The sequence below is a fragment of the Rhinoderma darwinii genome, chromosome 2, assembly GCF_050947455.1.
Source record: "Rhinoderma darwinii isolate aRhiDar2 chromosome 2, aRhiDar2.hap1, whole genome shotgun sequence".
NCBI lineage: Eukaryota > Metazoa > Chordata > Amphibia > Anura > Rhinodermatidae > Rhinoderma > Rhinoderma darwinii.
Window position 1 is genome coordinate 164,231,288 of NC_134688.1, and position 27,618 is coordinate 164,258,905.

The 27,618-nt window shown below is 40.6% G+C and overlaps 1 protein-coding gene across 1 annotated transcript in view; it reads right to left on the minus strand.

Annotated features, from left to right (window-relative positions):
- Positions 1–5,134: 5,134 nt before the first annotated feature.
- ITGBL1 (integrin subunit beta like 1) overlaps positions 5,135–27,618 on the minus strand; it is a 336,244-nt gene continuing 313,760 nt past the window's right edge. Inside the window, exon 11 of the mRNA XM_075852439.1 lies at positions 5,135–5,740. Within this exon, the coding sequence (XP_075708554.1) occupies positions 5,649–5,740 (92 nt within the window). The 3' untranslated portion in view covers positions 5,135–5,648. The remainder of the gene's footprint in view (positions 5,741–27,618) is intronic.

Sequence of the window (27,618 nt, forward strand, 5' to 3'; positions counted from 1 at the left end):
CACAGAGGGGATACAGAAACAACTGTCACCAACTACTGATGAGCAGACACATAACTATCATACAGTTATAATGAAGGAGGATGCAGCACAGCCTCCTGACTTATAGCTGTCGGACAGTTATGTGTCTGCTCATCTGTATCCTCTCTGTGGAGAACCTGTTTGGTACAGTCCATAAATCAGGAAGTGAAGAGGCTGACTCTCAAATACATTAACTGCTGTAGATTTTATCAGGTCAGAGTGAGGTCACATGACCCAACTAAAGAGAAGAATTCAGATAGGAAGGAATTTCTAAATAAGGCAATACTCATTGACTATATATTGAGGGGATAGATATCTAATGATAGAAAGAAAAAAAAAACCTGGAGTGCTTCTTTAAGCTATAAAAGTATTTCTGCTGCCACTAGGGTAAGCTCACTGCAGTGGAAAGTGAATAAATCCCTATGCAGCGAGCTCCCATAGTGGTGGCTGCAAAATCATGTTATCATGTAAATACAGCATATTGCTATGTGAAGGGTAACAGGGAATTTGGAACTCTGTATCATAAAAACAAAGCTCTGACCCGTATAACAAAAAAACTGGAATTACTTAAGATTAAATAAAAATTAATTATAGCTACATTTTCCTACCCTAAATCACCTCCACTAATCCCTGCACCATTCCAAACCACCAGAAATACTAGATATTATCCTGGGTTTGGCTATATTCACACTACGTTTGCAGTGTACGTCGGCGGTAGATGTTGGGAAATAATCCCCAGAAGCCACCAACGTGCTACAATATAGTACAGTGGAATCCTTTGCCCATTGACTTCCATTGCAAAAACAGGTTTGTATTTTTTTGCAGTATTCCTCTATATTAAATAGCGTAGTTGGCTACACTTTTCAATACACTTCTATAGGCAAGGGACAGCAATGTCAGGTCCTGCCTGGTGAAAGCACTTTGAGCTCCAACTCAAAACAAACAGGCAGAAAAATCAATGTAGTATAAATATAGTATAAATCTTTTATTATGGATCAAAAAATTAAATAAAATAAAACATAAGGGGAAATGACAAGCCAATGATAAACAAAGTCCCTCCTACATACATAAAAATCTGAAACAGTCAATTTAAGTACTAGTCAATCTGTAAAAATCTAGCAGCCCTACAATACATAATGCAATACATAAGGCAATAAGGGGTAAATTAGCACACAAAAACAGGCACATAAAGAAAGAAGGGAAGAGTACAGACCAAAGGAGAGAATACTATTTTTAATGTAAAATCAATTTTCCTGCCTGTTTGTTTTGTGTTACATTTTTCAATACTTAAAAAAAAAAGTATGCCGACGCTATGTCGGCCATAAGTATGCCAAAAAGACACTCTTGGGCCCTATAGACACATTAAGCATATACGTCTGGAGCATTTCCCACGTATCCGCCCAATGTACACTGCAAACACAGTATGAATAGACCCTTACCAATAGTCTGCAAGGGGGCCATTTTCTCTGCTCCGCTTGGAAACCAGAATTTAACGCAATTAAAAATACTCAATTTGCCCCTGACAATTGGAGAACCAACAAGGTTTAACCATAAATTGGTGTTGATCACTTGGCGCTAGTAGTTGCCTCATACAGTTCTGATTAACAGGCTGCCAGTCATCTACATATAGATTATCCTCTTTTTGCTGACATTTGTTGTTTGGTTGCAAGAACACACACCACACCTAGCAACCCAATTAGCATTGCTAATATCCAGCATTTGTATAGGATTTAACTGATGGCACCTAAAGACTTGTACTCTGTGCAGTGCCAAGATGGCACACCCTAATTCCATACTCAGCTAGCAAAATGTATTGGCCCACAGTACAAGTTGACTATACATTCCAATACCTTTTGCTGTCTGTTATGTTTCAGATATCATTCTCGGGAGGTGGATGTGGAATGGCGATCCACATATGTTCAGAGTTTTTTCTATAACAATACAATCCTTTCGAAAAGTGACTCATCAATAGCTAATACGGGAGAGTAGTATAAAATAATGTCAAAAAGATATTTGGCATACCATAGAACACTGTGGACAGTCAATAGGCATGGTGCCACAAAGAAATGACCAAATCTGAACATCCCTCCAAAGTGCATAGAACCAGGGGGAGACTACAGAAAGGCCTGTAGCAGCAGTAAAGGGAAATTCTGTAAGGAACTTTCACTACCTGTATGTAAATCTATCTTACATATGTTGCATGCCTGGGCTAACTAGTAAAATATCACTATGGACACCATTTTTCCTATTCAAGCACCATGTGGAAATGTATTATGGCTTAACTGAACATTTTCATTTTATTTCTAAAATATTTTTATTTTAATCAGAACTTATAACCTCTAAACAATATACCTATAATGAAATATGAGGAAATGATGCTCACAGCTGCTTCTCTGGGGGCAGGGGCTCTGATCAAAATAGCTCCAAATATGAAAATATCAAATAATCAAGATGAAAAGGGAATTTCCACTTCTATCATGGCAAAGACCCTATGTACTGTTTGATTAAAACTTTAGTATATCCATTCCGAGCTCAAGCTTTTCTATATTTCATAAACACTTGTGGACTAATTTAAAGGGACAGTGAGCAATTTATAAGTCTTTATTAGGATTATTTCTAAACATCAACTAAAAAGATAATTAACATATTTTGTTACTAGTTTAAGGAGCGGATGTCACCAGCAGGATGCAGAAATATTGACAGGTGCAACAGATTATCACAGGTGCAACATATTGACAATCAGCATTTCACATACCTACTGTCACGTATGATTCGTGGACCCATTGGGCCCTACCGCCTTGGTGGTATGGCAGCTGGCCAACAGGGCACAGGTCAGAGTCTATTGTTCATATAGCAGAAAGAATGGGACATAGATAACTTCAAAACCACATATAGGGTACCTGTGGCAGCTCGGACAGTAGCAAGGCAGGCTTGGCTGGGACTAGGCAGCAGGTAGACATCAGGCGTGGAGTAGCAGGACAGGCGTAGTATACAGCACAGCACGGCTACAGCTCAGCACAGCACTAGATCAGGATATAGGTTACAGGTTACAGGAACAGGGAACACAGGGAGCAGGAAACTCTAGGGGACCATTTGCAAGACAAACTTAGGATACGACAACAACACTCAGGCATGAGAGGATGGGGCTGGGACCTTCTTATAGCCCAGTGTGCTCTGGGTGCAATCAGCTCAATCTCCCACATGCGTGCGCTCTGGCTTCTTAAGTCTGGACTGAGCTCGCCAGCGCACCCTGATGGTCACTGTGGAACAGGATGGCTGTATGTGCAGACATCTCTGAGGAGAAGGTCGTCGACTGGAAGGAGTTCGTGGTCAGCGACCACAGACGTTACACCTACTGCTTGTTTTTCGACTTGCAAACTAAGGGCTTGTCCACGCGTAAAGGAATTGCTGCAGAACATTTCTGCAGCAATTCCACTGAAAGTAGCAGACATTCCACTACAGAAAATGGTGCGGATTTTGCTGCATTTTTCTCAATGCTGGGAGATGGAGACATCTCCTCTGAAAAACGCAGCAATTTAGTTCACTTTCCGCAGCAACAATTGACATGCTGCGGTACGGAAAATACACACCGCAGGTAAATTTTTTCTCGGAATCTTTACGCAGCATGTGGATGAGATTTGTTAAATCTCACCCACTTTGCTGCTATTGTATTCTGCTGCATATTTTCCGTCCGCAATTCCGGAAGAATAATACGCAGAAATTCCGCTATGTGTGGGCAAGCCCATATACTGCCTGCTTAGTGACATGTGAGTTGATTTTGTTTACCTTTAACCTCATCTTTACCGTATCACCATGACCTGTAAAACTAAATACAGATGGTGGAATCGATTTACCAGGTTTAGGATTTGTAGCCAATGAGATAATTTGTGCCCTGGATAATCAGTAGAAAAGACAAAGTTAATAAATGTACTAATCTATAAAATGGGGGATGAGGTTTACAACATCAACATTTTATTTTTCTTCATTTTTCCTGCAATTTTTTTTAGATATTTTAATTTAACATCCATTATTACTTTATGAACATAGCTACTACTAGAAGTCTACTAGTTATTAGCCAACTAACTATAAAACTATCTGTCTATATTGTCGAAGTGTAGGATGCCTCTCAATTGGTTTGCTATTTATGAAGTTTATATCTGTTCCTAATTGTAGTACCTGAAGATAATTAGATAACATCCAACATGATGGTTGTGTGGGAGCCTTATGTAGAAGTGGATCATAATAATGTACGCCCACACATAGCGACAGGTAACGTCAAAAGTGCACTTAGAGTAATATGGAGATATGCCAATACTTGTTGAGGCACATGTTACTGTGCACCACATTGTGCTTGAACTGTATAATAAGTACTTGTCCAAAACCTTTTAGAAACAAGATAATTATTGATCTTAATTATAGATTTTTACTGTAACTAGTCCACCAACACAAAGTCATTACCAAGGCTGATTTTTCCTTTTTATGTAGATCCCAGAATTGTATTGTGTTTGATTTTGACTGTGTTTTATTTATATTGTAAATTATTGCATTTAGTAAAACACTTTCATTTTTAGAGTTTTAGAAAATTCAATGATAATAAGTATAATTCATTCAAGCTTATGATTCAGTATAGAGCAGCTGAAGTCTCAGCTGTAATGATCTCCCTGAAGCAGATTTGCATTGTAACCACAGCTCAACTCTATCTGTCATGCAAGGAAAATATGATTCTGACAACCGAAACCCTGAGCTGGACCACAGTGAGTAATACATAAATACAACATAGCTTGTATATTGCCAACAATGCCCCATATCATAAAACTATATTACAAAGTGTTATCGTCATTTATAGTATCTGATATAGAAATAAGATGACCTGAGGCAGACAGATGTCTATGACAATATATCACAAAACATTTAATTTATATATAATTATGATACTGTGATAGAACTAGAGCACATAAGTCATCAGCTTTAACCAGTCGTCAACCAATCCATGTGTCTAAAGAAAACAGAACTCAAGTACTAAGCATCATCCAGCCTGGTGTGATTTAGTAATAATAATATTTTGGGCTAACCCTAACATTGAAAGTATAAACAAAAAGCAAACAAGACACATGTTATGTAATATTTATTAAAATAGCAATACATAGAACCATCTCTTTATTACAGACAGTACAGTTTATTGTACATCAGGTTATCTATCATCAGATTAGTGTAAAAACAACTATTTCGGCAAACTATCTGATCCAAAGACATGACCCATTTAAAAAATGGAAGTGTCCTGGATGAGACTGGTCATTATCATCATCGCTGGGTTACAGACTCACATCTGGGTATTTGTAATTGCGTATACCTACCATACTATGCCAGCAGGCTTCTTTTTATTCATTTAGCATGGAGTGATGATGTGATATTCTGACAACCATGTAAATTATGCAATAAAGCAATCTCTTCTATTCCCTGTACTCATAAAAATATCTAAATTAAGTGAATTCTACAAAATGACAGACTTAGAACAGTCGGATTAAGCAGGTCAGATGATGCGGTGTATATACTCCACTATTGTGTGTGTTCAATAGCAGTCTATATTATAATAAAAGAACACTTTTTAAAACAATTACTATATCTTGTGTTTAGGGGTATTCACTTCCAAGCCATATCTCGCAGGCATTACCATTCCATCCTTCCCAGCATTCACAATTTCCACAGTTGCATATCCCGTTGCCTAAAAACAAATTGAATAGGAGTTTAATTGTCACAATCAGAATGTACTACTTCAAATGCCTTATTAAAGAGTAGCAGGTCATAATCAAAACCCTATAACTGGTCCCTTAAATATTCCCTTTTTGTGTGGAGCACTTTGCATTTGATTTAGCAGCAAATGGAAATATAGACTTTCAGACAACTAATAGCATCTTTTCAACAGTGCTCTTAGCAAAGTGCTATCCACTATAATCATGCTGTCTTTTATTTCTCCCAGGCTTTATAGCGTGTCAGAGGGATACATAGCTATACTCATCTGCACTGGCTGCACCTGAAGACCAAAATTAACTCCTTCAGTTTCCTAAGACTATGTATTAGTTTTAGAAGCCTTCTACATATACAAAATGTACTCATATATAGCCTTTTTCTAACTGTCTTGGCTCTCACCTATCTTTATTACAATGTAGTAGCTAGTGGCGAGGTTGGGGCAAAAAAAAAGACATTTAAGAGACATCCAATGGAGCATACCACATTATTTTTTTCCGTAGGATTAGTACAGATATTGACAGAAAAACTCCTTAATATGTTTCCATATGAAATTGGAGGCCCATGCACCTCTATGGGTGCCCTTTAGGCCAGCACCACACGCACAGTTTTGATGCAGTTTTGCACAGAAGTGGACAAAAAAGAAAGGAGATGTATTAGTCTTTTCTTTATACCTTTCCTTCCTTTTGGATCCACTTCAGGCTTTGGCTAAAAAAAACGGAGCCAAAAACTGCACCAAATACTGCGTGTGTTGTCCTGGCCTTACAGTTTTGCTCTATTGTGCACACAGCAAAAAAATAAAGTAAAGAGAAGTTCCCCTATTGATGTCCATTTCATGAAACCTATTGTTAGTCTATTTCCTTTACATTAGGGTGAATGGTAAAGGCAAAGTTTCTAGACAAGAGGAAATTTGGTTAACTCCAAAAACAATTCAACACCTTGTCAAATTAAAAACAATGGACCTAGACTATGCTCCAATCTATGACAATGAAAAGATTATTTAGGAGTAAGGAATAAGTGGTCTAAGGGCTCATGGAAAAATAAAAAACATGGTAAATTTTGCCTTACAGGGAAAAAAACTCCTTCCTAACCCTACAAAGTCGATCACATTACCTATTTCATGATGGAAGATGCCAACGCCCACATAATTGTATCCAAAAGCATTGTATCTGCCATCAGTGAACAAACCATGGCCTAAAAGCATTGCACAGTAACTTGTGCCCCTGCATTGCATAGAGCCTCCAACCAGTCTGTGTCCTGCGCTCTTATATTTTATGAAGCGGATTCAATAATAATTTTCAACTGGCTATTTCATTGTCTCCCCCCCCCCCCCAGAGCTACAATGTCATCTAATGTACAGATTTTTTTTTAGCTAAACGTTTAACAAATTTCTGACATGTCATAGTGACATGTCAGAAGTTTTGATTGGTGGGGGTCCGCTTCGTTTCTGTTCGGATTTTTCTGGAAATCCAATGTATCGGTGTACGGGCTCATAGACATTCTATTGGGTCTGTCCTCCGATACATTGATTTTCGCTTAGTTTTCGCTTAGTGGGGGTTTCAGTGGTCGGTCCCCCACCAATCAAAACTTCTCACATGTGTTAAGGATCTGCCAGGCACAGCTTCTGTATCCACGCCATAGGTAATCAGTCTGCACCTGCTTCTATGTCTGTGAGTCTGACTCCATCTTCCACCACTCAGGATGGCAGGCATAGGAGTGTGAGAGCCTATCACAGCCTGGCCAGACGGAGCTAGCTCCCGCCCTCTGTCTATTTATACCTGCCTTTCCTGTTCCTCCTTGCTTGTGATTCTTCTCTGTTGGTTTCCTGGCCCTGCTGCAGCTTCTTGAACTACTTGTCCCTGCTTCGTATTGACCCTGGCTTACTGACTACTCTTCTGCTCTGCATTTGGTAACTCGTACACTCCTGGTTTGACTCGGCTTGTTCACTACTCTCCTGCTCTGCGTTTGGCACCTCGTACTCTCCTGGTTTGACTCGGTTCGTTTACTACTCTTGTTGCTCACGGTGTTGCCGTGGGCAACTGCCCCGTTTTCCTTTGTTCTGTGTTTCCTTGTCTGGTTGTCTGTCGTGCACTTACTGAGTGTAGGGACCGTCGCCCAGTTGTACCCCGTCGCCTAGGGCGGGTCGTTGCAAGTAGGCAGGGACTGAGTGGCGGGTAGATTAGGGCTCACTTGTCTGTTTCCCTATCCCTGTCATTACAACATGTCACTATGAAATGTCAGAAGTTTGTTAAACGTTTAGCTACACTTTAAGCTGCATCACACCCAGGGCCGCCATCAGGGGGGTATTAGGGGTACTACTGTAGGGGGCCCGGCCAAACTTAACTGAAAGGGGAGCCCGGCAACTGCCGCGACTTGCCTTTGGTAGAAAAAAACAGGCCCCTGCAATGGGGCCTGTTCTTTTCACCAAAACAATGTCGTGAGCTGCGGGCCCCCCTCTCGTCAAACACCGCCGTGAGCTGCGGGCCCCCTTCTCGTAAAACACCGCCCACTTGCGCGCGCTCGACAGCAAACGCGAGCCCGCGCGCGCTCGACCTCAAACGCGCGCGCCGTTGCGGTCGAGCGCCCACGCGCGAACGACCGGGCATGCCGGCGCGCAACCTGCTCGTGCTCGCACCACAAGAATATTGCCGAACTACTGGCGCACAGACTACTTACCTGCTGGCCCGCCTCCGCCTCCTCCTCCGCTTCCTCCTCCTCCTCCTCCTCCGCCTCCTCCAGAGCATAGCTGCGTAAGGAGATGGGGAGGAGTCCAGTTGTTGCGCGGCGGCAGGAGTTCTACGATCCCCGCCATTTTCTGGAGCCTGGAGGTGAAGGACTGGACATCTGGACCGAAGATATCGCCTGACGAGGACTGGAGGGGGAGCAGTTCTTCTAACACAGTGAGTAAAATGTCTCAAAGTGCTGTTTAAGTATGGCCCTGTTCACACAGAGTATTTTGCAGGCCGAAAAAATCTGCCTCAAAATTCCTTAAAGAATTTTGAGTCAGATTTTTACCTGCCCACACTATCTTGCCCTGTTTTTTTGCTGCATTTTTGCCCGCGGCGATTGAGGACAGCAGACAAAAAACGCAGCGAAAAATGCATTTTCTGCCTCCCATTGATTTCGATGGGAGGTCAAAGGCGGAACAGCGGCAAGAAAGGACGTGCTGCTTTTTCTTTTTCCCGCGACTGGCTTCCATTGATTTCAGATTAAATCAATGGGAGGTGGTTTTGGAAGTTGTTTGGTGCTGATTCTGACGCAGTGTCCGAGTCAATATCAAGGCCCAAAAACTCTGTGAACTGGGCCTTATTGTTAGGCCTTATTCAGATGAACGTGTAATACATCCGTGCAACGCGCGTGATTTTCACGCGCCTCGCACGGACCTGTGTTACTCTATGGGGCCGTTCAGACTGTCAGTGATTTTCACGCAGCGTGTGTCCGCTGCATAAAAGTCACGACATGTCCTATATTTGTGCATTGTTCGCGCATCACACACCCATTGAAGTCAATGGGTGCGTGAAAATCACGCCCAGCACTTCCGCAGCAGTATAAAGAATGAATGAAAACAGAAAAGCACCACGTGCTACAAACATACAAACAGAGTGTCATAATGATGGCGGCTGCGAGAAAATCACGCAGCCGCGCATCATACGCTGCTGACACACGGAGCCTTAGGGTAGGAACACACTAGGCACGAACACTGCGGATTTTATGCAACACATTTTATTGTGGAAAATCCGCAGCGTATTACAGTCGCAGCAGAGAGGATGAGATTTGAACAAATCTCATTCACAGCTTGCAAAAAAAATTGACCTGCAGTGTGGCTTTTTAAGCCGCAGCATGTCAATTTATTCTGTGGAATCGCTGCTCCTCTGTTGCAGAAATGCTGCGGTTCTGCTGCGAAAATCACAAATGAGAAAAAAAAAAAAAAGCACTTTTAGACTTACCCCGGCCGTAGTCCTGGTGACGCATCTCTCTCTTCTGAACGTAGACCCGCCTCCTGGGATGACGCTGTAGACCATGTGACCGCTGCAGCAGTCACATGGGATGAAACGTCATGACAGGAGGCGGGGCTACGCTAAGAATAGAGGATCTCGTCACCAGGACTACGGCCGGGGTAAGTCTAAAAGTGCTTTTTTTTTTTTTTCTCATTTGTGATTTTCGCAGCAGAACCGCAGCATTTCTGCAACAGAGGAGCAGCGATTCCACAGAATAAATTGACATGCTGCGGCTTAAAAAGCCACACTGCAGGTCAATTTTTTTTGCAAGCTGTGAATGAGATTTGTTCAAATCTCATCCTCTCTGCTGCGACTGTAATACGCTGCGGATTTTCCACAATAAAATGTGTTGCATAAAATCCGCAGTGTTCGTGCCTATTGTGTTCCTACCCTAAGGCCGGATTTACACAAGCGTGTGCTTTTTGCGCGCGCAAAAACGTGGCGTTTTGCGCATGTAAAAGGTCCATAACAGCTCCGTGTGTCAGCAGCGTATGATGCGTGGCTGCGTGATTTTCGCGCAGCCGCCATCATTATGACACTCTGTTTGCATGTTTGTAGCACGTGGTACTTTTCTGTTTTCATTCATAGTTTATACTGCTGCGGAAGTGCTGGGCGTAATTTTCACGCACCCATTGACTTCAATGGGTGCGTGATGCGCGAACAATGCACAAATATAGGACATGTCGTGATTTTTACGCAGCGGACACACGCTGCATGAAAATCACGGACAGTCTGCACGGCCCCATAGAGTAACATAGGTCCGTGCGAGGCGCGTGAAAATCACGCGCGTTGCACGGATGTATTAAACGATCGTCTGAATAAGCCCTAACAATAAGACCCAGTTCACAGAGTTTTTGGGCCTTGATATTGACTCGGACACTGCGTCAGAATCAGAACCAAACAACTTCCAAAACCGCCTCCCATTGATTTAATCTGAAATCAATGGGAGCCAGCCGCGGAAAAAAGAAAAAGCAGCATGTCCTTTCTTGCCGCTGTTCCGCCTCTGACCTCCCATCGAAATCAATGGGAGGCAGAAAATGCATTTTTCGCTGCGTTTTTTGTCTGCTGTCCTCAATCGCCGCGGGCATAAAACGCGGCAAGATAGTGTGGGCAGGTCAAAATCTGCCTCAAAATTTGGTGCGCGGTTCCAGGCGGTAGCGGGTGCGCGGGCGGTCGCAGGTGCATGCGGTCGCGCGTGCGCCCTCGTGAGAGCGCACGCGTGGGCGTTTGCGGGTGCGCGCGATCGGTCGCACGGGCGGCGGTGTTTGACGGCCCCCATGCTACCCAGGGCCGCCATCAGGGGGGGTATTAGGGGTACTTATGTGAGAGACCCGGCCAAACCTAATTGAAAGGGGGGCCCGCAGCTCACGACATTCTTTTGGTGAAAAAAACGGGCCCCATTGCAGGGGCCTGTTTTTTTTCTACCAAAGGCAAGTCGTGGCAGTTGCCGGGCCCCCCTTTCAATTAGGTTTGGCCGGGCCTCTCACATCAGTACCCCTAATACCCCCCCCTGATGGCGGCCCTGGGTACCATGATATAGTGCTGGACGGAGTACCATTAACAGGTGGTGCCACGGTAGGGGGGCCCAGAAAATTTAGCTGTATGGGGCCCTGAAATTTCTGAAGGCGGCCCTGATCACACCTACTGTTTATTCTGTGAAATTAAGGTATCTTTCTTTTTTTTTCTTGAAGAAACATAAAATCCTCTTTACAACATTCATCAGTGTTTTGTTCATTGAAAAAATGTTAACTGAGTTCCACTTAGAGAACCTGAGATGCAGCAATACCCCTACATTAAAACAAATGAAGCAAATCTGTATATTTAAAGTGCCGTAGGTGTAACTCCCTTGGAAGGTTGACACATTCTTCCATCTTTCCTTTTTCTGTTTTTAGTACAAAGCATAGAGTGACATATGTCTATAATAGCTGAAAGTGTACGGATAAACCATCCCCGGTTTTGTCATGTCTTTGAATGTTTACACTGAACAATACTAAAATTATATACTGTCAAACTCAACGTTATGCTTTTCAGGAAATCAAGAAAAGACAGTTCATAGTCTGAGATAAAATAGTCTAAAACACCAAAATCCTAAATGACGGAACAAAGGAAGTTTATAGATTTAGTTATCAATCACATTGATAGCACATATCTAGAAAATATGGAAATACTTATACCATCATTGTGAAAGTACACAAAGAATACCCAGCCAGTCACACTGGCAGCAAACACACAGTACTTTAGTATGATTTAAAGGGGTCGTCCACTACCAGACAACTGATGACCTATCCACCCAGGCACCACTCCATTTATCCGCTCCGGTTGCCAGTGGGTACCGAATGTTATTGCACATTATACGATGTACGGAGCCAGAAGCTTCTGGCTCCATATATTGCATAGCGACTGTGCTGCAGAACTGCAGCTCTGCTCCTATTCACTTGACTGCAGCTCGACCACTATTCCGTGGCTGGAGCCAACTGCTTCCAGCATGTACGTCCGATGCCCGGAAGCAGCCGGAGCGGCTTAACGGTGCGGGGTCCGGGTGTATTTATTTAACCACTTCCCGACATTTGGATACGTATGGATACGTCATGGAAAGCTAGTGCTTCCCGCATTTTGCCGTATCCATACGACAAATGGTGGACACCGGCCCAGAAGCTGAATCAGTTGCCACCATCTCTGGGTGTCGGCTGTGTGTTACAGCTGACACCCTGGGGTAAAGGAGGGGACCGAAGTTTGCTCTGATCCCCGCCATTAACCCCTTAAATTCAGCGGTCAAAAGCGATCTCTGCATTTGCAGCTCATCAGTACCGCATTAAATGAAATTGGCGGGGTGCCGGTGGCTGCAAAGGCAACCAGAGACTTAAAATAGCCTCCTGGTATGCCCAGAGGCAGGGCCTAAAATGCTTCCATAACCGCCAGCAAGATGGCGCCGGCTCAGGAGCTGAGGCGGCGTCATCAGCTGACATCCATCTGTATTGGCAGGAACCGGAGCTAGCTCCGATTCCTGCCATTAACCCCTTAGATCCAGTAATCGAAAGCAATCACTGCATCTTAGAGGTTGGTAGTAGATCGGCAGCCCTGCCATGCAATCGCAGGGCTGCCAACTGCTGCTATGGCAACTGGAGGCCTAACAATGGCCTCCTGCGCTGCCATTACGGAAGCCGATAAGGCCCCGCATGGAGGCGAAGCATAATCAGCTTTCTGTCAGTGAATGACTGACAGATCTAATACATTGCACTTCATAGAATGTATTATAAAAAAAATCAGACAGTTGGACCGTCAAGTCCAATAGGGGGACTAAAGAAAAGTGTAAAAAAAAAGTGAAAAAAAGTGAAATAAAAGTTGTAAAAAATATAATAAAAGTTTCAAGTATAAAAATAAAACACAATCGCCCTTGTTCATTTATCACGTCTTTTATCATTTAGAAAAATAAATAAACCATACATATTTGGTATCGCCGTGTCTGTAACGGCCTGAACTATCAAAATATTGTTATTTATTGCACGCAATGAACGGCGTAAAAACAACCGTAAAAAACAATGCCAGAATTTCTGTTTTTTGGTCACTCTGTCCTACAAAAATTGGAATATAAAGTGATCAAAAAGTTGCACGCATCCAAAAAATGGTACTTATAAAAACTATTACTCGTCTCGCAAAAAGCAAGCCCTCATACAGCTCCGCCGATGAAAAAATAAAAAAGTTATGGTTCTCACAACATGGCGACAGGAAAAATACATTCTTTTTACAAAAGTAATTTTATTTTGCAAAAAGTTGTAAAACATAAGAAAGTGCTATAAATTTGGTATTGCCGGAATCGTACTGACCCGCAGAATCAAGTTAACATTTAATTTATAACGCATGGTGAACGCTGTATAATAAAAACTAAAAAACAATGCCAAAATTGCTGTTTTCTGGTCACCTTGCCTCCCAAAAAATAGGATAAAAAGTGATCAAAAAGTCGCATGCACCCCAAAATGGTACCAATAATAACTATAGCTCATTCCGCAAAAAAAACAGCCCTCATGCCACTACGTCTATGAAAAAATAAAACTAGTTAAGGCTCCAATAAGTCAGGAAATAAAAATATGCAGTTGTGTAGGCCCGAGGGAAACATTTCTTCTGTTTAACCCCTTCCCGCAATTTCACGTACAGTTACGTGATGGGAGATGGTGTTTTCCCGCAACTCCACGTATCTGTACGTGAAACAGATGGAGCTGGCTCAGGAGCTGATCCAGCGACATCACCGCCGGGTGACAGCTGTATGTTACAGCTGGCACCCTGAGGTATCGGCCAGGACCGGAGCTAGCCTCCGATCCGACCGATTAACCCCTCACATGCTGCGTTCAATAGAGATCGCAGCATGTGAGGAGTTTATAGCCACCGGCACCCCAGCAACATGATCGCTGGGTTGCCGGTGGCTGCAAAGGCGATCGGAGGGCTAATACTTACCTCCCGGTCTGCCAGTAACGGAATCCTCCTATGCCCCGTCGTCGACGGGGGCCCAGGAGGCTTCCGGTACCATTGGCAAGATGGCTCCGGCTCAGAAGCTGAGCCGGCGTCATCAGCAGTGGGTGTCCGCTGTATGTTACAGCGGACACCCCGATCTATCGCCAGGAACCGAAGCTAGCTCAGATTCCTGGCATTAACCCCTTCGATGCAGCGATCCATTGTGATCGCTGCATCCTAGAGGTTTGTAGCAAATCGGCAGCCTTGCCATGCGATGGCAAGGCTGGCGACTGTTACTATGGCAACAGGAGCCCTAACAATGGACTCCTGTCTGCCATTATGTAAGCTGATTAGGCCCCGCCCAGAGGTGGAGCCTGATCGGCTTGCTGTCAGTGAACAACTGACAGTTCCAATACATTGCACTACATAGGTAGTGCAATGTATTAGAACATCAAACAAACAGTTGGACATTCAAGTCCCCTAGTGAGACTAAATAAAAGTGTAAAAAAAAAGTGTAAAAAAAGTAAAAATAAAAGTTGTAAAACATACAATAAAAGTTTCAAGTAATAAAATAAAACACAATCGCCCTTTTTCCCTTATCAAGTCATTTATTATTGAAAAAAATAATAAAGCCATACATATTTGGTATCGCTGCGACCGTAACGACCTTAACTATAAAAATATTATGTTATTTATTCCGCATAGTGAACGCCGTAAAAAAAAAAACTAAAAAATACTACTGACATAATTGCTATTTTTTGGTCACTTTGTCTTCCAAAAATTGAAATAAAAAGTGATCAAAAAGTCGCATGTACCCAAAAATGGTACCTATAAAAACTATCACTCGTCTCGCTAAAAACAAGCCCTCATACAGCTCCGTCGACAAAAAAATTAAAACCGTTATGGCTCTCACAACTTGGCAACAGAAAAAATCCATTCTCTTTACAAAAGTTATTTTATTGTGCAAAAAGTTGTAAAACATAAAAAGTGCTATAAATTAGGTATCACCGGAATTGGACTGACCTGCAGAATAAAGGTAACATGTCATTTATAACGCATGGTGAACGCTGTATAAAAATAATCAAAAAACAGCAATTCTGGCATATTTTTTTAGTCACCTTGCCTCCCCCAAAAAAAAGGATAACTCCCAAAAAAAAGGATAACAAGTGATCAAAAAGTCGCATGTACCCCAAAATGGTACCAATAAAAACTACAGCTCATCCCGCAAAAAAAACAGCCGTCATACCACTACGTCTATGAAAAAATAAAATTAGTTAAGGCTCCAATAAGCCAGGAAATAAAAAAAGAACGTTTCTTCTTTTTCAAGTGGCAAATTATCAAGGCCCCTAAAATTAGGGAACCAGGAAGGGGAGGGCCCAAACATATCTGCTGGAAGGGTGCCCATATTATACCAGTATAACACTTCCCAGCAAAATTCCTCAATCTGCAAAGAACCCGAGTGTGGACCAAAAGGGGAATAAGTAAGGACCATTTATTAGTGCGACACCGGCCTGTGCAGAAAGGATTGTGTCACAGCGTAACACACATCTATGGATCATTTTATTGTTTTTTTTTACCCCATTATTATACCACCTGACTATGCCCCTTATATACTCCGCCCGGCTTACATGTACCCCCACATTATAAACGGAAACACCAGTAAGACTCCAAACAAAACTACTACAAGCAAAATCCACGCTCCAAAAGCCAAATGGCGCTACCTCCCTTCTGAACCCTACAGTGTGCCCAAACAGCAGTTTACTTTCACATATATGGCATCGCCATACCTGGGAGAACCCTTTTAACAATTTTTGGGGTGTGTCTCTCCAGTGGCACAAGCTGGGCGCCACATATTGGCATATCTATGGAAAAAAATCCCATTTTCACTCTGTAACATCGAGTGCACACCAATTTCTGACAATCACCTGTGGGGTTAATATGCTCACTACACCCCTAGGTGAATAGCTTGAGGGGTGTAGTTTCCAAAATGGGGTCACTTCTGGGGGGGATCCACTGTTTTGGCCCCACAGGGACTTTGCAAATGCGACATAGCGCCCAGAAACCAATCCAGCAAAATCTGTACTCCAAAAGCCAAATGGCGCTCCTTCCCTTCTGAGCCCTACTCTGTGCCAAAACAGCAGTTTATGACCACATATGTGGTATTGCCGTACACAGGAGAAGTTGCTTTACAAGTGTTGGGGTGCTTTTTTTCATTTATTTATTGAGAAAATGAAACATTTTCAGCTAAAACTACGTCTTATTGAAGAAAAAGGATTTTTTTTATTTTCACTGCCCAATTCTAATAAAATCTATGAAACATCTGTGGTGTCAAAATGCTCACTACACCCCTAGATGAATTCCTCAAGGCGTGTAGTTTCGTGAATCGAGTCATTTTTGGAGAGTTTCCAATGTACTGGTACCTTAGGAGCTTTGCAAAAGTGACATGGTGTCAAGAAACCAATCCAGCAAAATCTGTGCTCCAAAAGCCAAATGGCGCTCCTTCTGTTCTGATTCTTCGCTGTGTGCCCAAACAACAGTTTATGACCACAAATGGGGTATTGCCGTACTCCAGAGAAGATGCTTTACAAATGTTGGGGTTCTTTTATTCCTTTATTTGTTGAGAAAATGAAAAATTTTGAGCTAAAGCTATGTCTTATTGGAAAAAATGGATTTTTTTTATCTTCACTGCCCAATTCTAATAAAATCTATGAAACCCCTGTGGGTTCAAAATGCTCACTACACCCCTAGATGGATTCTTCAAGGGGTGTAGTTTTGGTCCCTTAGGGGCTTTGCAAATGCGATGTGGTCTCCACAAGCCATTCCTGCTAAATTTGAGCTCCAAAAGCCAAATGGCGCTCTTTCCCTTCTAAGCCCTGCCGTGTGTCCAAACAGCCTTTTATGACCACATGTGGGTTACTGTTTTACTCGGGAAAAATTGCTTTACAAAAGTAGTGGTGCATTTTCTCTTTTAAGTCCTTGTGGAAATTAGAAAAAATTAGCTAAACCTACATTTTCTTTGAAAGAATGTAGATTTTCATTTTCACGGCCTACTTCCAATAATTTCTGCAAAAAACCTGCGGGGTCAAAATGCTCACTATACCCCTAGATAATTTCCTCAAGGGGTATCGTTTCCAAACTGGTGTCACTTTTGGGGGATTTCCACTGTTTTGGCGCCGCAAGAGCCTTTCAGACCCGACATGGTGGCTAAAATATTTTCTAATAAAAAGGAGGCCCCAAAATCCTCTAGGTGCTCCTTTGTTTCTGAGGCCTGTGCTTCAGTCAATAAGTGCACTAGGGCCACATGTGGGGTAAAAAAACTGCAGCATCTGTGCAATAGATATTGAGTTGCGTTTCTCTGGTAAAACTTTCTGTGTTACAAAAAGAAAAGATAAAAAATTTATTTCTGCAACAAAAAAAAAAAGAAAAGTGAAAACTTCACATCTAGTTTGCCTTAATTCCTGTGAAACATCTAAAGGGTTAAGAAACTTTCTAAATGCTGTTTTGAATACTTTGAGGGGTGAAGTTTTTAAAATGGGGTGACTTATCGAGGGTTTCTAATATATAAGGCCCTAAAATCCACTTCAAATCTGAACTGGTCCCTGTAAAAATAGCCTTTTGAAATTTTCTTGAAAATGTGAGAAATTGCTGCTAAAGTTCTAAGCCTTGTGATGTCATAGAAAAATAAAAGGATGTTCAAAAAACAATGGCAATCTGAAGTAGACATATGGGTGATGTTATGTGTGGTATTACTATCTGTCTTACAAGCAGATACATATAAATATTGAAAAATGCTAATTTTTCGCTATATTTTGGTGTTTTTCACAATTAAATACTTAATGTATCGAGCATATTTTGCCAGTAACATAAAGTCCAATGTGTCACGAGAAAAGAATATCAGAATCGCTTGTATAGGTAAAAGCATTCCAAAGTTATTACCACATAAAGTGAAACATGTCAGATTTGAAAAAATTGGCTGTGTCCTGAAGGCCAAAACAGGCTGTGTCCTTAAGGGGTTAAAGAGGCAATTTATCAAGGTCATAAAATTAGGGCACCAGAAAGAGGAGGACTCAAACATATCTGCTGGAAGCAAGGGTGCCCGTATTATACCAGCACAACACTTTCCCAGCAAAATTCCCCAAATTGCAAAGGTGAGGAGTGTGGACCAAAAGGGGGATAAGTAAGGACACCATGTATCAGTGCGACACTGGCTTGGGCAGAAAGGATTGCTTCACAGCATAACAAATATGTATGGAATTTTTTAGTAGTTTTTTTACCCCATTATTATACCACCTGACTATGTCCCTGATGTACTCTGCCCAGCTTACATATACCCCCACATTATAAACTGAAATACCAGTAAAACTCCAAACAAATCTACTACCAAGCAAAATCCACGCTCCAAAAATCAAATGGCGCACCCTCCCTTCTGAGCCCTACAGTGTGCCCAAACAGCTGTTTGCTTACACATATATGGCATCGGCATACACGGGAGAACCGTTTTAACAATTTTCGGGGTGTGTCTCTCCAGTGGCACAAGCTGCGCACTACACATTTGGCACTGAAATGGCATATCTAGGGAAAAATTAAAAATTTTACTTTGCATCATCTGCAGCGCAATCATTTATGGAAAAGACCTGTGGGGTGAAAATGCTCACTACACTCCTTGATAAATGCCTTGAGGTGTTTAGTTTACAAAATGGGGTCAGTTCTCAGGTTTTTTTTTTTTATTATTTCGCATCAGAGCCTCTGCAATTGTGAACCAATACTTTGCACATCGCCAAATTAGGCCTCAACTTCGCACGGTACTCTTTCACTCCTGAGCCTGGTCGAATGTCCAGGCAAAAGATTAGGGCCACATGTAGGGTGATTCTTAAACCGGGAAACAGAGTATAATAATTAGAGAGCTGTCTTGTTATGGTGGCACAAGCTGGGCACCACATATTGGCCTATAGAAAAAAATTCCATTTTCACTCTGCAACATCGTGTGCACACTAATTTCTGGAAAACACCTGCAAGGTTAACATGCTCACTACACCCCTAGGTGAATACCTTAACAGGTGTAGTTACCAAAATGAGATCACTTCTGGGGGGTTTCCACTGTTTTGGCCCCACAGGGGCTTTGTAAATGCTACATAGTCACCAGAAACCAATCCAGCAAAATCTGCAGTCCAAAAACCAAATGGTGCTCCTTTCCTTCTGAGCCCTACTGTGTGCCCAAACAGCAGTTTATTACCACAAATGGGGTATTGCCCTACTCGGGAGAAATTGCTCTACAAATGTTGGGGTTCTTTATTTCCTTTATTTGCTGAGAAAATGAAAAAAATGTAGCTAAAGCTACGTCTTATTGAAGAAAAAGGACTTTTTTTATTTCCACTTTGGCGGTCAAAATGCTCACTACACCCCTAGATGAATTCTTCAAGGGGTGTAGTTTCGTGAATGGAGTCACTTTAGGGGCTTTGCAAAAGCGACATGGTGTCAAGAAACCAATCCAGAAAATCTCTGCTCCAAAAGCCAAATGGTGTTCCTTCTCTTCTAATCCTTGCTGTGTGCCCAAACAGCAGTTTATGACCACATATGGGGTATTTTTGTACTCCAGAGAAGTTGCTTTACAAATGCTGTGGTTCTTATTTTTCCTTTACTTGTTTAGAAAATGACAAATTTTGAGCTAAAGCTGGGTCTTATTGAAGAAAAATGATTGTTTTTATTTTCACTGCCCAATTCTAATAAAATCTATGAAACACCTGTGGGGTCAAAATGATGAATTCCTCAAGGGGTGTAGTTTCCTAAATGGAGTCACTTTTTGGGTGTTTTCACTGTTTTGTTCCCCCTGGGGCTTTGAAAATGCGACATGGCCTCCGCAAACTATTCCTGCTAAATTTGAGCTCCAAAAGCCAAATGGCGCTTTTTCCCTTCTAAGCCCTGTCGTATGCCCAAACAGCCGTTTATGACCACATGTGGGATATTGTTTTACTCGGGAGAAATTGGTTCACAAATGTTGTAGTGCTTTTTCTCCTTTAGTTCTTGTGGAAATGAGAAAAAATTAGCTAAACCTACATTATTTTTTTTTAAATGTTGATTTTCATTTTCACGGCCTATTTCCAATAATTTCTGCAATAAACCTGCGGGGTCAAAGTTCTCACTATACCCCTAGATAATTTCCTTGAGGGGTGTAGTTTCCCAAATGGGGTCAATTTTGAGGGATTTCTACTGTTTTGGCACCGCAAGAGCCCTTGAATCCTGACATGGTGCCTAAAATATATTCTAATAAAAAGGAGGCCCAAAATCCACTAGGTGCTCCTTTGCTTCTGAGGCCGATGCTTCAGTCCATAAGCAAACTAGGGCCACATGTGGGTAATTTCCTAAAACTGCAGAAACTGGGCAATAAATATTGAGTTGTGTTTCTCTGGTAAAACTTTCTGTGTTACAAAAAAATGTAGTGGATTAAAAATGAATTTCTGCAAAAAAATGAAATTTGTAAATTTCACCTCAACCATGCTTTAATTATTTTTAACAAAATTTAAATGCTGTTTTGAATACTTTGAGGGTGAAGTTTTTAAAATGGGGTAAGTTATTGGGGCTTTCTAACATATAAGGCCCTCAAAGCCACTTCACAACTGAACTGACCCCTGTAAAAATAGCCTTTTGGTTGCTGCTAAAGTTCTAAGCCTTGTAACGTCCTAGAAAAATAAAAGGCATATGGGGGATGTTAATTAGCATCAATTTTGTGTGGTATAACTGCCTAACTTCTCAATTCTTGTCTATGGAAGTCCGCATACCTACTGAACAAAATAATTTTTTAATCCAATGCATTGATTTTATCTTACAACATAACACTTTTAGGTTCGAAAACAAATATTATCGTCAAATCAGGGGATGCGCAATGGGTTCCAGGTTTGCCCCATCTTATGCAAACCTCTATATGGGCCAGTTTGAAAATAATCATATTTGGTGTGAGCATCCGTTTCGCAAGAATATACTGTTTTATAAACGTTTTATCGACGATTTGTTTTTTGTATGGAATGGTGATGAGGCTTCTGCTATCTCCTTTATTGAATTTTTAAATACAAATTCCTATGGTTTGAATTTTACGCACACATATTCGGAAGACTCAATTGATTTTCTAGATCTAACTATCTGTAGAAATGGTGACACATTCACAACCAGAACACATTTCAAGACGGTGGATGTAAATAGCTATCTGGATTTCACAAGTGCCCACTATCCACCGTGGCTCCGGAATGTCCCCTTCGGACAATTTCGGAGAATTAGGAAAAACTGCTCCAATCCGGTTGATTTTAAAAATGAATGTTTGATTTTAAGGAAAAGATTTAGGGAGAAACATTTCCCGATTAGTCTTATTGAAGGAGCACAATCCAGAGCAACAGAAATGACTCAAGAAGAATGTGTAAAAGTAGTGGATAAGAAAGTTGATCATTTTGATTACAAATATAATTTTATTACAACATTTAATGCTGGGAGTAAATCGATTAGGTCAATTCTGTGTAAGCATTGGCACATCCTTTGTAACGATCCGGTACTTAAGGGGTTACTCCCCCCTTTACCTAAGGTCACTTTTAGAAGGTCTAAGACTCTTAAAAATTTATTGGCCCCAAGTAAATTGCAAAACCAAGGAAATCTAAGCATCTCAAGGCTACAGCCATCAATATTAGGCTCATTTCGTTGTGGTTTGCCCAGGTGTATGTGCTGTTCCAACATTACACATAAGGTCACCAATTTTACGTCTATAGTAACATCAGAATCATTTGGCATAAAAAGTTTACTAAATTGTGGCAGTGAATATGTCGTTTATCTGCTACAATGTACTTGTAAATTACAGTATATAGGACGTACTACCCAAACCCTACGTAAAAGGATCAATAATCATAGGTCAAATGTTAGCAGAGGTTTTTCTAAACACAGTGTATCTCGACATTGCCTATATAGACATAACTGCAATTTCGACTGTATAAGCATTACTCCCATTGAGCAAATACCTGCAGACTATACTAATAGATTCTTATGTTTAAAACAGCGTGAGAATTATTGGATCTATAAATTGTGTACACTTCACCCTGAAGGTTTGAATGATATTAGTGAGACCTCTTTAGATTAGTTCTGATTCTTTAATAGTTTTGTCTCCCGTATATACATATAACCAGTAATTGCCCTCGTAGATACAAAAAAACATACAAAAAAAGTCACATATCCAATATAGGTTTATTATATTATATTTTATTCTAACATCAGGCGTATTTCTCATAAACAGATGTTCTGTTATATAATTGTTTCTTTTGTCATTACAGTGATATCGTCCATATTCCCTGTAATATATATATTGCTTCATATTTTGGGTTGAAAACCCATGTTATTAATGTTATTATTGGTATTGATATAACATATTATTAATATTAATACAACATATAATTAATGTGTAATTGTGGCATCAGATCATCTTAGATGTCATTCTTCCTTTGGTTTACGAGAGTATTATAGTAATTGTTTTTTTTAGATTGGCTTGGAATTTTTTATTATGAATTATAGTTTTATACATACATATTTTTTATTGGTTCTGATGTTCCATTGAATATAGATTTTATTCTAGTTTTAAATGCTTGATCACCTTTTTACGATTTTCGAGTCAATAATTCGTGACGTTTTTTCGAAAAAATATAATTTTTTTTATTTTTTTTTTATAGGCATAGTGATACTTTGCTTAATTTGTATTTTATATACATTTTGTTACTCATCTAACATGGTACTCGCGTACCGATGTATCAGCATAATAGTGTTGTTGTTATGACTACGAAGACGCCACTGATCTTTCCTTCTTTGCGGTGATTAGTATTCTAGTCTCCTATGAATTTATGAATAGTTATATTATCGCAATTTTTATGCAGTATCATCAGATTTAATTATTAAATGTTATTTTCGTTTTTTATAGACTTAGAAATTTTTCTGCCCTTTTGAGAATTATATAGTATTTTAACTCACCGCTAACCCTAATTGCCGGCTTTTTTGTTGTCATCAATACGGCTTGTATATCAAACATTTTATATATCTTATAAATTGGGATTATATTATTATGTTCTGTCACTTTTTCCTATGTTAAATGTAATTATGTTAAATGTAACTACCTTATTGCTCTTTTATCCAATTGACGCATATTTCTTCAATCATTCGTGTTTGCTTTTTGTTGTATTCCTTGTAGCAAACTCCCTGTGTCCCCTCCCCATTTCCTCCTGTGATTGGTCGGTTTTTGATTACTGACATGTGTATATATATGGGAGATGTTCATTTGTGTATGTTCATGGCCTGAGGAAGACGCAATTCCTGCGTCGAAACGCGTAGCCTACCACTTAATAAACATCGATATTGATATTAGCAGCGCCTTGCATCGGTCCCCCTTTTTTCTATCCTTTACTAACTTACAAGCAGATACATTTAAATTTAGAAAAATGCTAATTTTCGCAATTTTTTGCTACATTTTGGTGTTTTTCACAATGAAATACCAAATGTATCGATTACGTTTTGCCAGTAGGATAATGTGCAATGTGTCACAAGAAAACAATCTCAGAATCACTTGGATAGGTAAAAGCATTACGACGTTATTACCACATAAAGTGACACATTTGAAAAATGAGGCTCTGTCAGGATGGTCAAAAGTGGCCAAAGCAGGAAGCGGTTAAAGGGTAGGCAAAAAATTTTTTGTTGTTGCTCCATCGCCTCTAAAATTTAAAAATTAAGCAACATTGCAAATAGTCTTGATTAAAAATCTAGATTTGTGTACACAGTTCCCATGCAAACCTATGTGCCTCCATGATTATAGACTACAAATAAACCCTTTGTGTAGTAAGATTATGCAGTTATGTATTTTTTCCACAATGTCTATTGATTAAAAACAATGAATTCTTTATTTGTAGGCTGCAACAGTATACATACTTAGCATGTTCATTGTCTGTACATAATGACATTAAACAGAGCAGCATGTTCAGAATATATATTGAATTCTACTCTCTGTAGCTTAGCAAGAAGCAGGGGACAGATGAAAGGGAATATTTTTGGGAATATTGACCAATCAGCGTCATACACTTCTCTCCATTCATTTAGTCAGCGCATAGCGACACTGCGTTGTTCGCTATGTGCTGTCTTATACTGACATATTAACGTTACTGAAGTGTTTAGACCGTGAATAGATATTCCTTCCAGCCAGGACGGGATGTCTATTCACAATCCCGACACTTCGTTAACGTTTCTGTGGTACTTACAGCAGAGCAAGCGTAATCTCGCGAGATCACGATGTAAATGACAGGTTACAGCGAGATTACGCTTTGCTCTGCTGTAAGTACCACAGATTGGTCAGCGTCATACACTCCTCTATACAACGCCCACTTGGTCTAAAGTAAAAACACGCCCACTTGGGCATTAAGAAAGTAATTAGCTTAAAGCAAAAATCGCTCCTAACGTGGTAAAAATAGATCGTTTTTCTAAATAAAAAGCTTTGCTGTCACCTACATTACAGCGCCAATCTCCTTATGTAGGAGATAGGGCAGTTATAATGTGGTGACAAAGCCTCTTTAATAAACCATCAGAAAAAAAAAGAAAGTCAATCAATCAGATCGTTATGTGGTAAGCGCTTGTTCACATGTGTTCAGCTGTCCAATCTCTTTTCCCCCTGGAATTTTTGTACTACTAATGACAACTGATGAGACTTATGGCAAAACTGATCCCAAAGCTTCCTATGGCAATGGTTTTGCCACCAGACGTCTTCTTCCTAAGCCTGACAGAGAAACGCGGCATTCTATGGATTGTGGACAGGTGCATAAAGTACCCAATTTTATCATTAATTGTGTCCGGCTTATGCAAAAAAAAAAATAATAATTTTTTTTCTTCTAAAAAAGGTCATGCATTTTAAGCATTTTTATGGCATTGTTTACATGCGTGTTTATTTAGTGTCATTTTGTATAGTCGTTTTTTTGTTCCATAGAGAAGCCTATGAAGAATAACATCAGAAAGAACACAATACCTAGAGCAAGCTGCGTCTTCATAAAAATGACACTGACCCCCAAAACACAAAAAAGCACCAAAAACAAAATGTCATGTATGTAGGCTTTCTCATATTTTAATATAGTCTTTAACCCCTTAAAGATGCAGCCTGGTTTGGGCTCTAAAGAGAATCTGTCACCAGATTTCAAAAAACAAATGCATAAATATTAAAAAGATCTCTTATAGCTGATGAGACCGGTGTACTTAGAAAATCCATGTCAGAATGGCTGTATAATCCTTCACTAAACTTTTCCTGCCTGATATTAAAATGAGCATTTTAGAGTCCAGTATATTCATGATCTAAACTGAATCTCCTCCCACTTAGAGCTGACAAGTTCCTTTCAGTGTCCCTCCTCCCCTGTACCATGGTAAAATCTCACACATGCTCAGTACAAGCTGCAGTTTCCCTGGCTCTCACACATGCTCAGTATAAGCTGAAGTCTCCCTTATTCTCAAACATGCTCAGTACATGCTGGAGTCTTTCTGGCTCTCACACATGCTCAGTGCAAGCTCCAGTCTCCCTGGTTCTGAAGTAAAAGAAAGCAGCAGATGGAGTTAAAAGCTGTAATTCCTCACTGAAACTACTGCTGGAAGACAGGCTCTCTCACTGCAGAACCAGGGAAAGTGCAGCTTCTACTGCACATGTGCAAGATTTCAGCATGGTGCAGTGGATAAGGGACATTGATTGAGGAGCGTGTCAGCTCTAGGTGGGCAGGGATTGAGTTTAGCGCATGAATACACTGGAATGATGAAATGCTCATTTTAGTATCAGATGGGAAAACTTTCAAAAAGGATTATACAGCCATTCTGACATGGAATTTCAAAGTAAGTGTACACCATCGTCATCAAATATAAGAAATTTATGCTACTTGATTTGTGGGGGTTTTTTTCCTACAGGATTCGCTGGTTGGGTTACTGCTTTAATGGACACGGTGATACCAAAAATGTTTATGTACTTTATTGCTTACAAGATTTTTTGGTAAAAACAAATGGGAATAGGGTTTTTTTTTACATTTAGTTCTTTTTTCATATTTTTAAAAGTTGTATGAAACTTTTTTTTTAGTCTCTAGGGAAATTTACCATGCAAGATCCCATTCGATCGTTAATGGAAAGCACTGCAATACTTATGTATTGCAGTGTATTATCATTATCTGTGCTCTACTATTAAGCCATACTTCTGGTAAGAGTCACTGGGGTTGTCCAGTTCTCATTTGTTTAATCTATTTATTCGTAGAATAGGAAATGATACAGTTTTCTAATATACATGTATTCCATCGTTTGCTCACATAAATTTTTTTATATCAGTGCAGTTGCATCTGTCTAAAAAAATGATAATAAAAATAATAATAATAATAGTATAGCCCACAGATTAGTCCATAGTAATGCATTCATAGGATTATTGAATGGACTAAATGGCGGCAGTCATGTGACCTCATCATGTGACCCCCTGGCATTCAGATAACACTGTTAACACTGTCCAGGTATCGAACAGGTGAAAAGTATTTTACTGAGAAATATCAAGTATTTCTACATACAGCAGCATCTCATGATGTCTGTCAGTGTCTGTGAGAATCGGGTCTTACATTCTTCTCCCGGTCTCCTCTGTGTGTGTTGTGTGTGTTTTTTTAACAATTAACTTTATTAAAAATATGACAACATCACCTAGAGATAGACAGCCATTTTAAACATTACCCAGAGGCAGCCATTTTATACAAGTAAATACACGCACAGTGAAGAAGTTGTTAATCCCTATTCCACCATTAGTCACCACTATTCACTTAGCCTTATGGATGTATCCTCTATGTTGCCCAACACATGTGTGTCAAGTAACCCTGTTGCTAACTGAATGCTAGTGCTCACATAATCTACGTGTATTTGTTTGGGGGCTCACATGTCTGACGCCATGTTAAGTCCTATTCAGTTAGCCCATGAATGTGTTACATAGGACTGATCTATGGGCTATACCAGTCTACTGTGTAGAGACAGAGGCGTAGCGCACTGGTATAAGAAAACTATGTGAGAAGAATTTCTAATACATGTATATAAGAAAGTGGTATGATCTCCTATTCTATAAATAAATAACTAAAAAAAATAAAAACCAGACAACCCCTTTAGTAGTAGGCAATAATGGCAGACCTGGAGGCCTTCAATAGGCCTCTGGCTGCCATGGCAACTAATCAGTTCCTCACGATTTTATTGTGGGGGAGCCGATTGGGGGACAGAGTGAGCCCCCTCTGTTTGACTGCTCCATTGCCGCGGTCGATAATGAGTTTAAATGGCTGGAATCTGAGTTATCTCCGATAATGGCCATTGCAGGTGGGTGTCAGCTGTTTGAAACAGAGAGCACTCGCCGCATATGGCGCAGGCT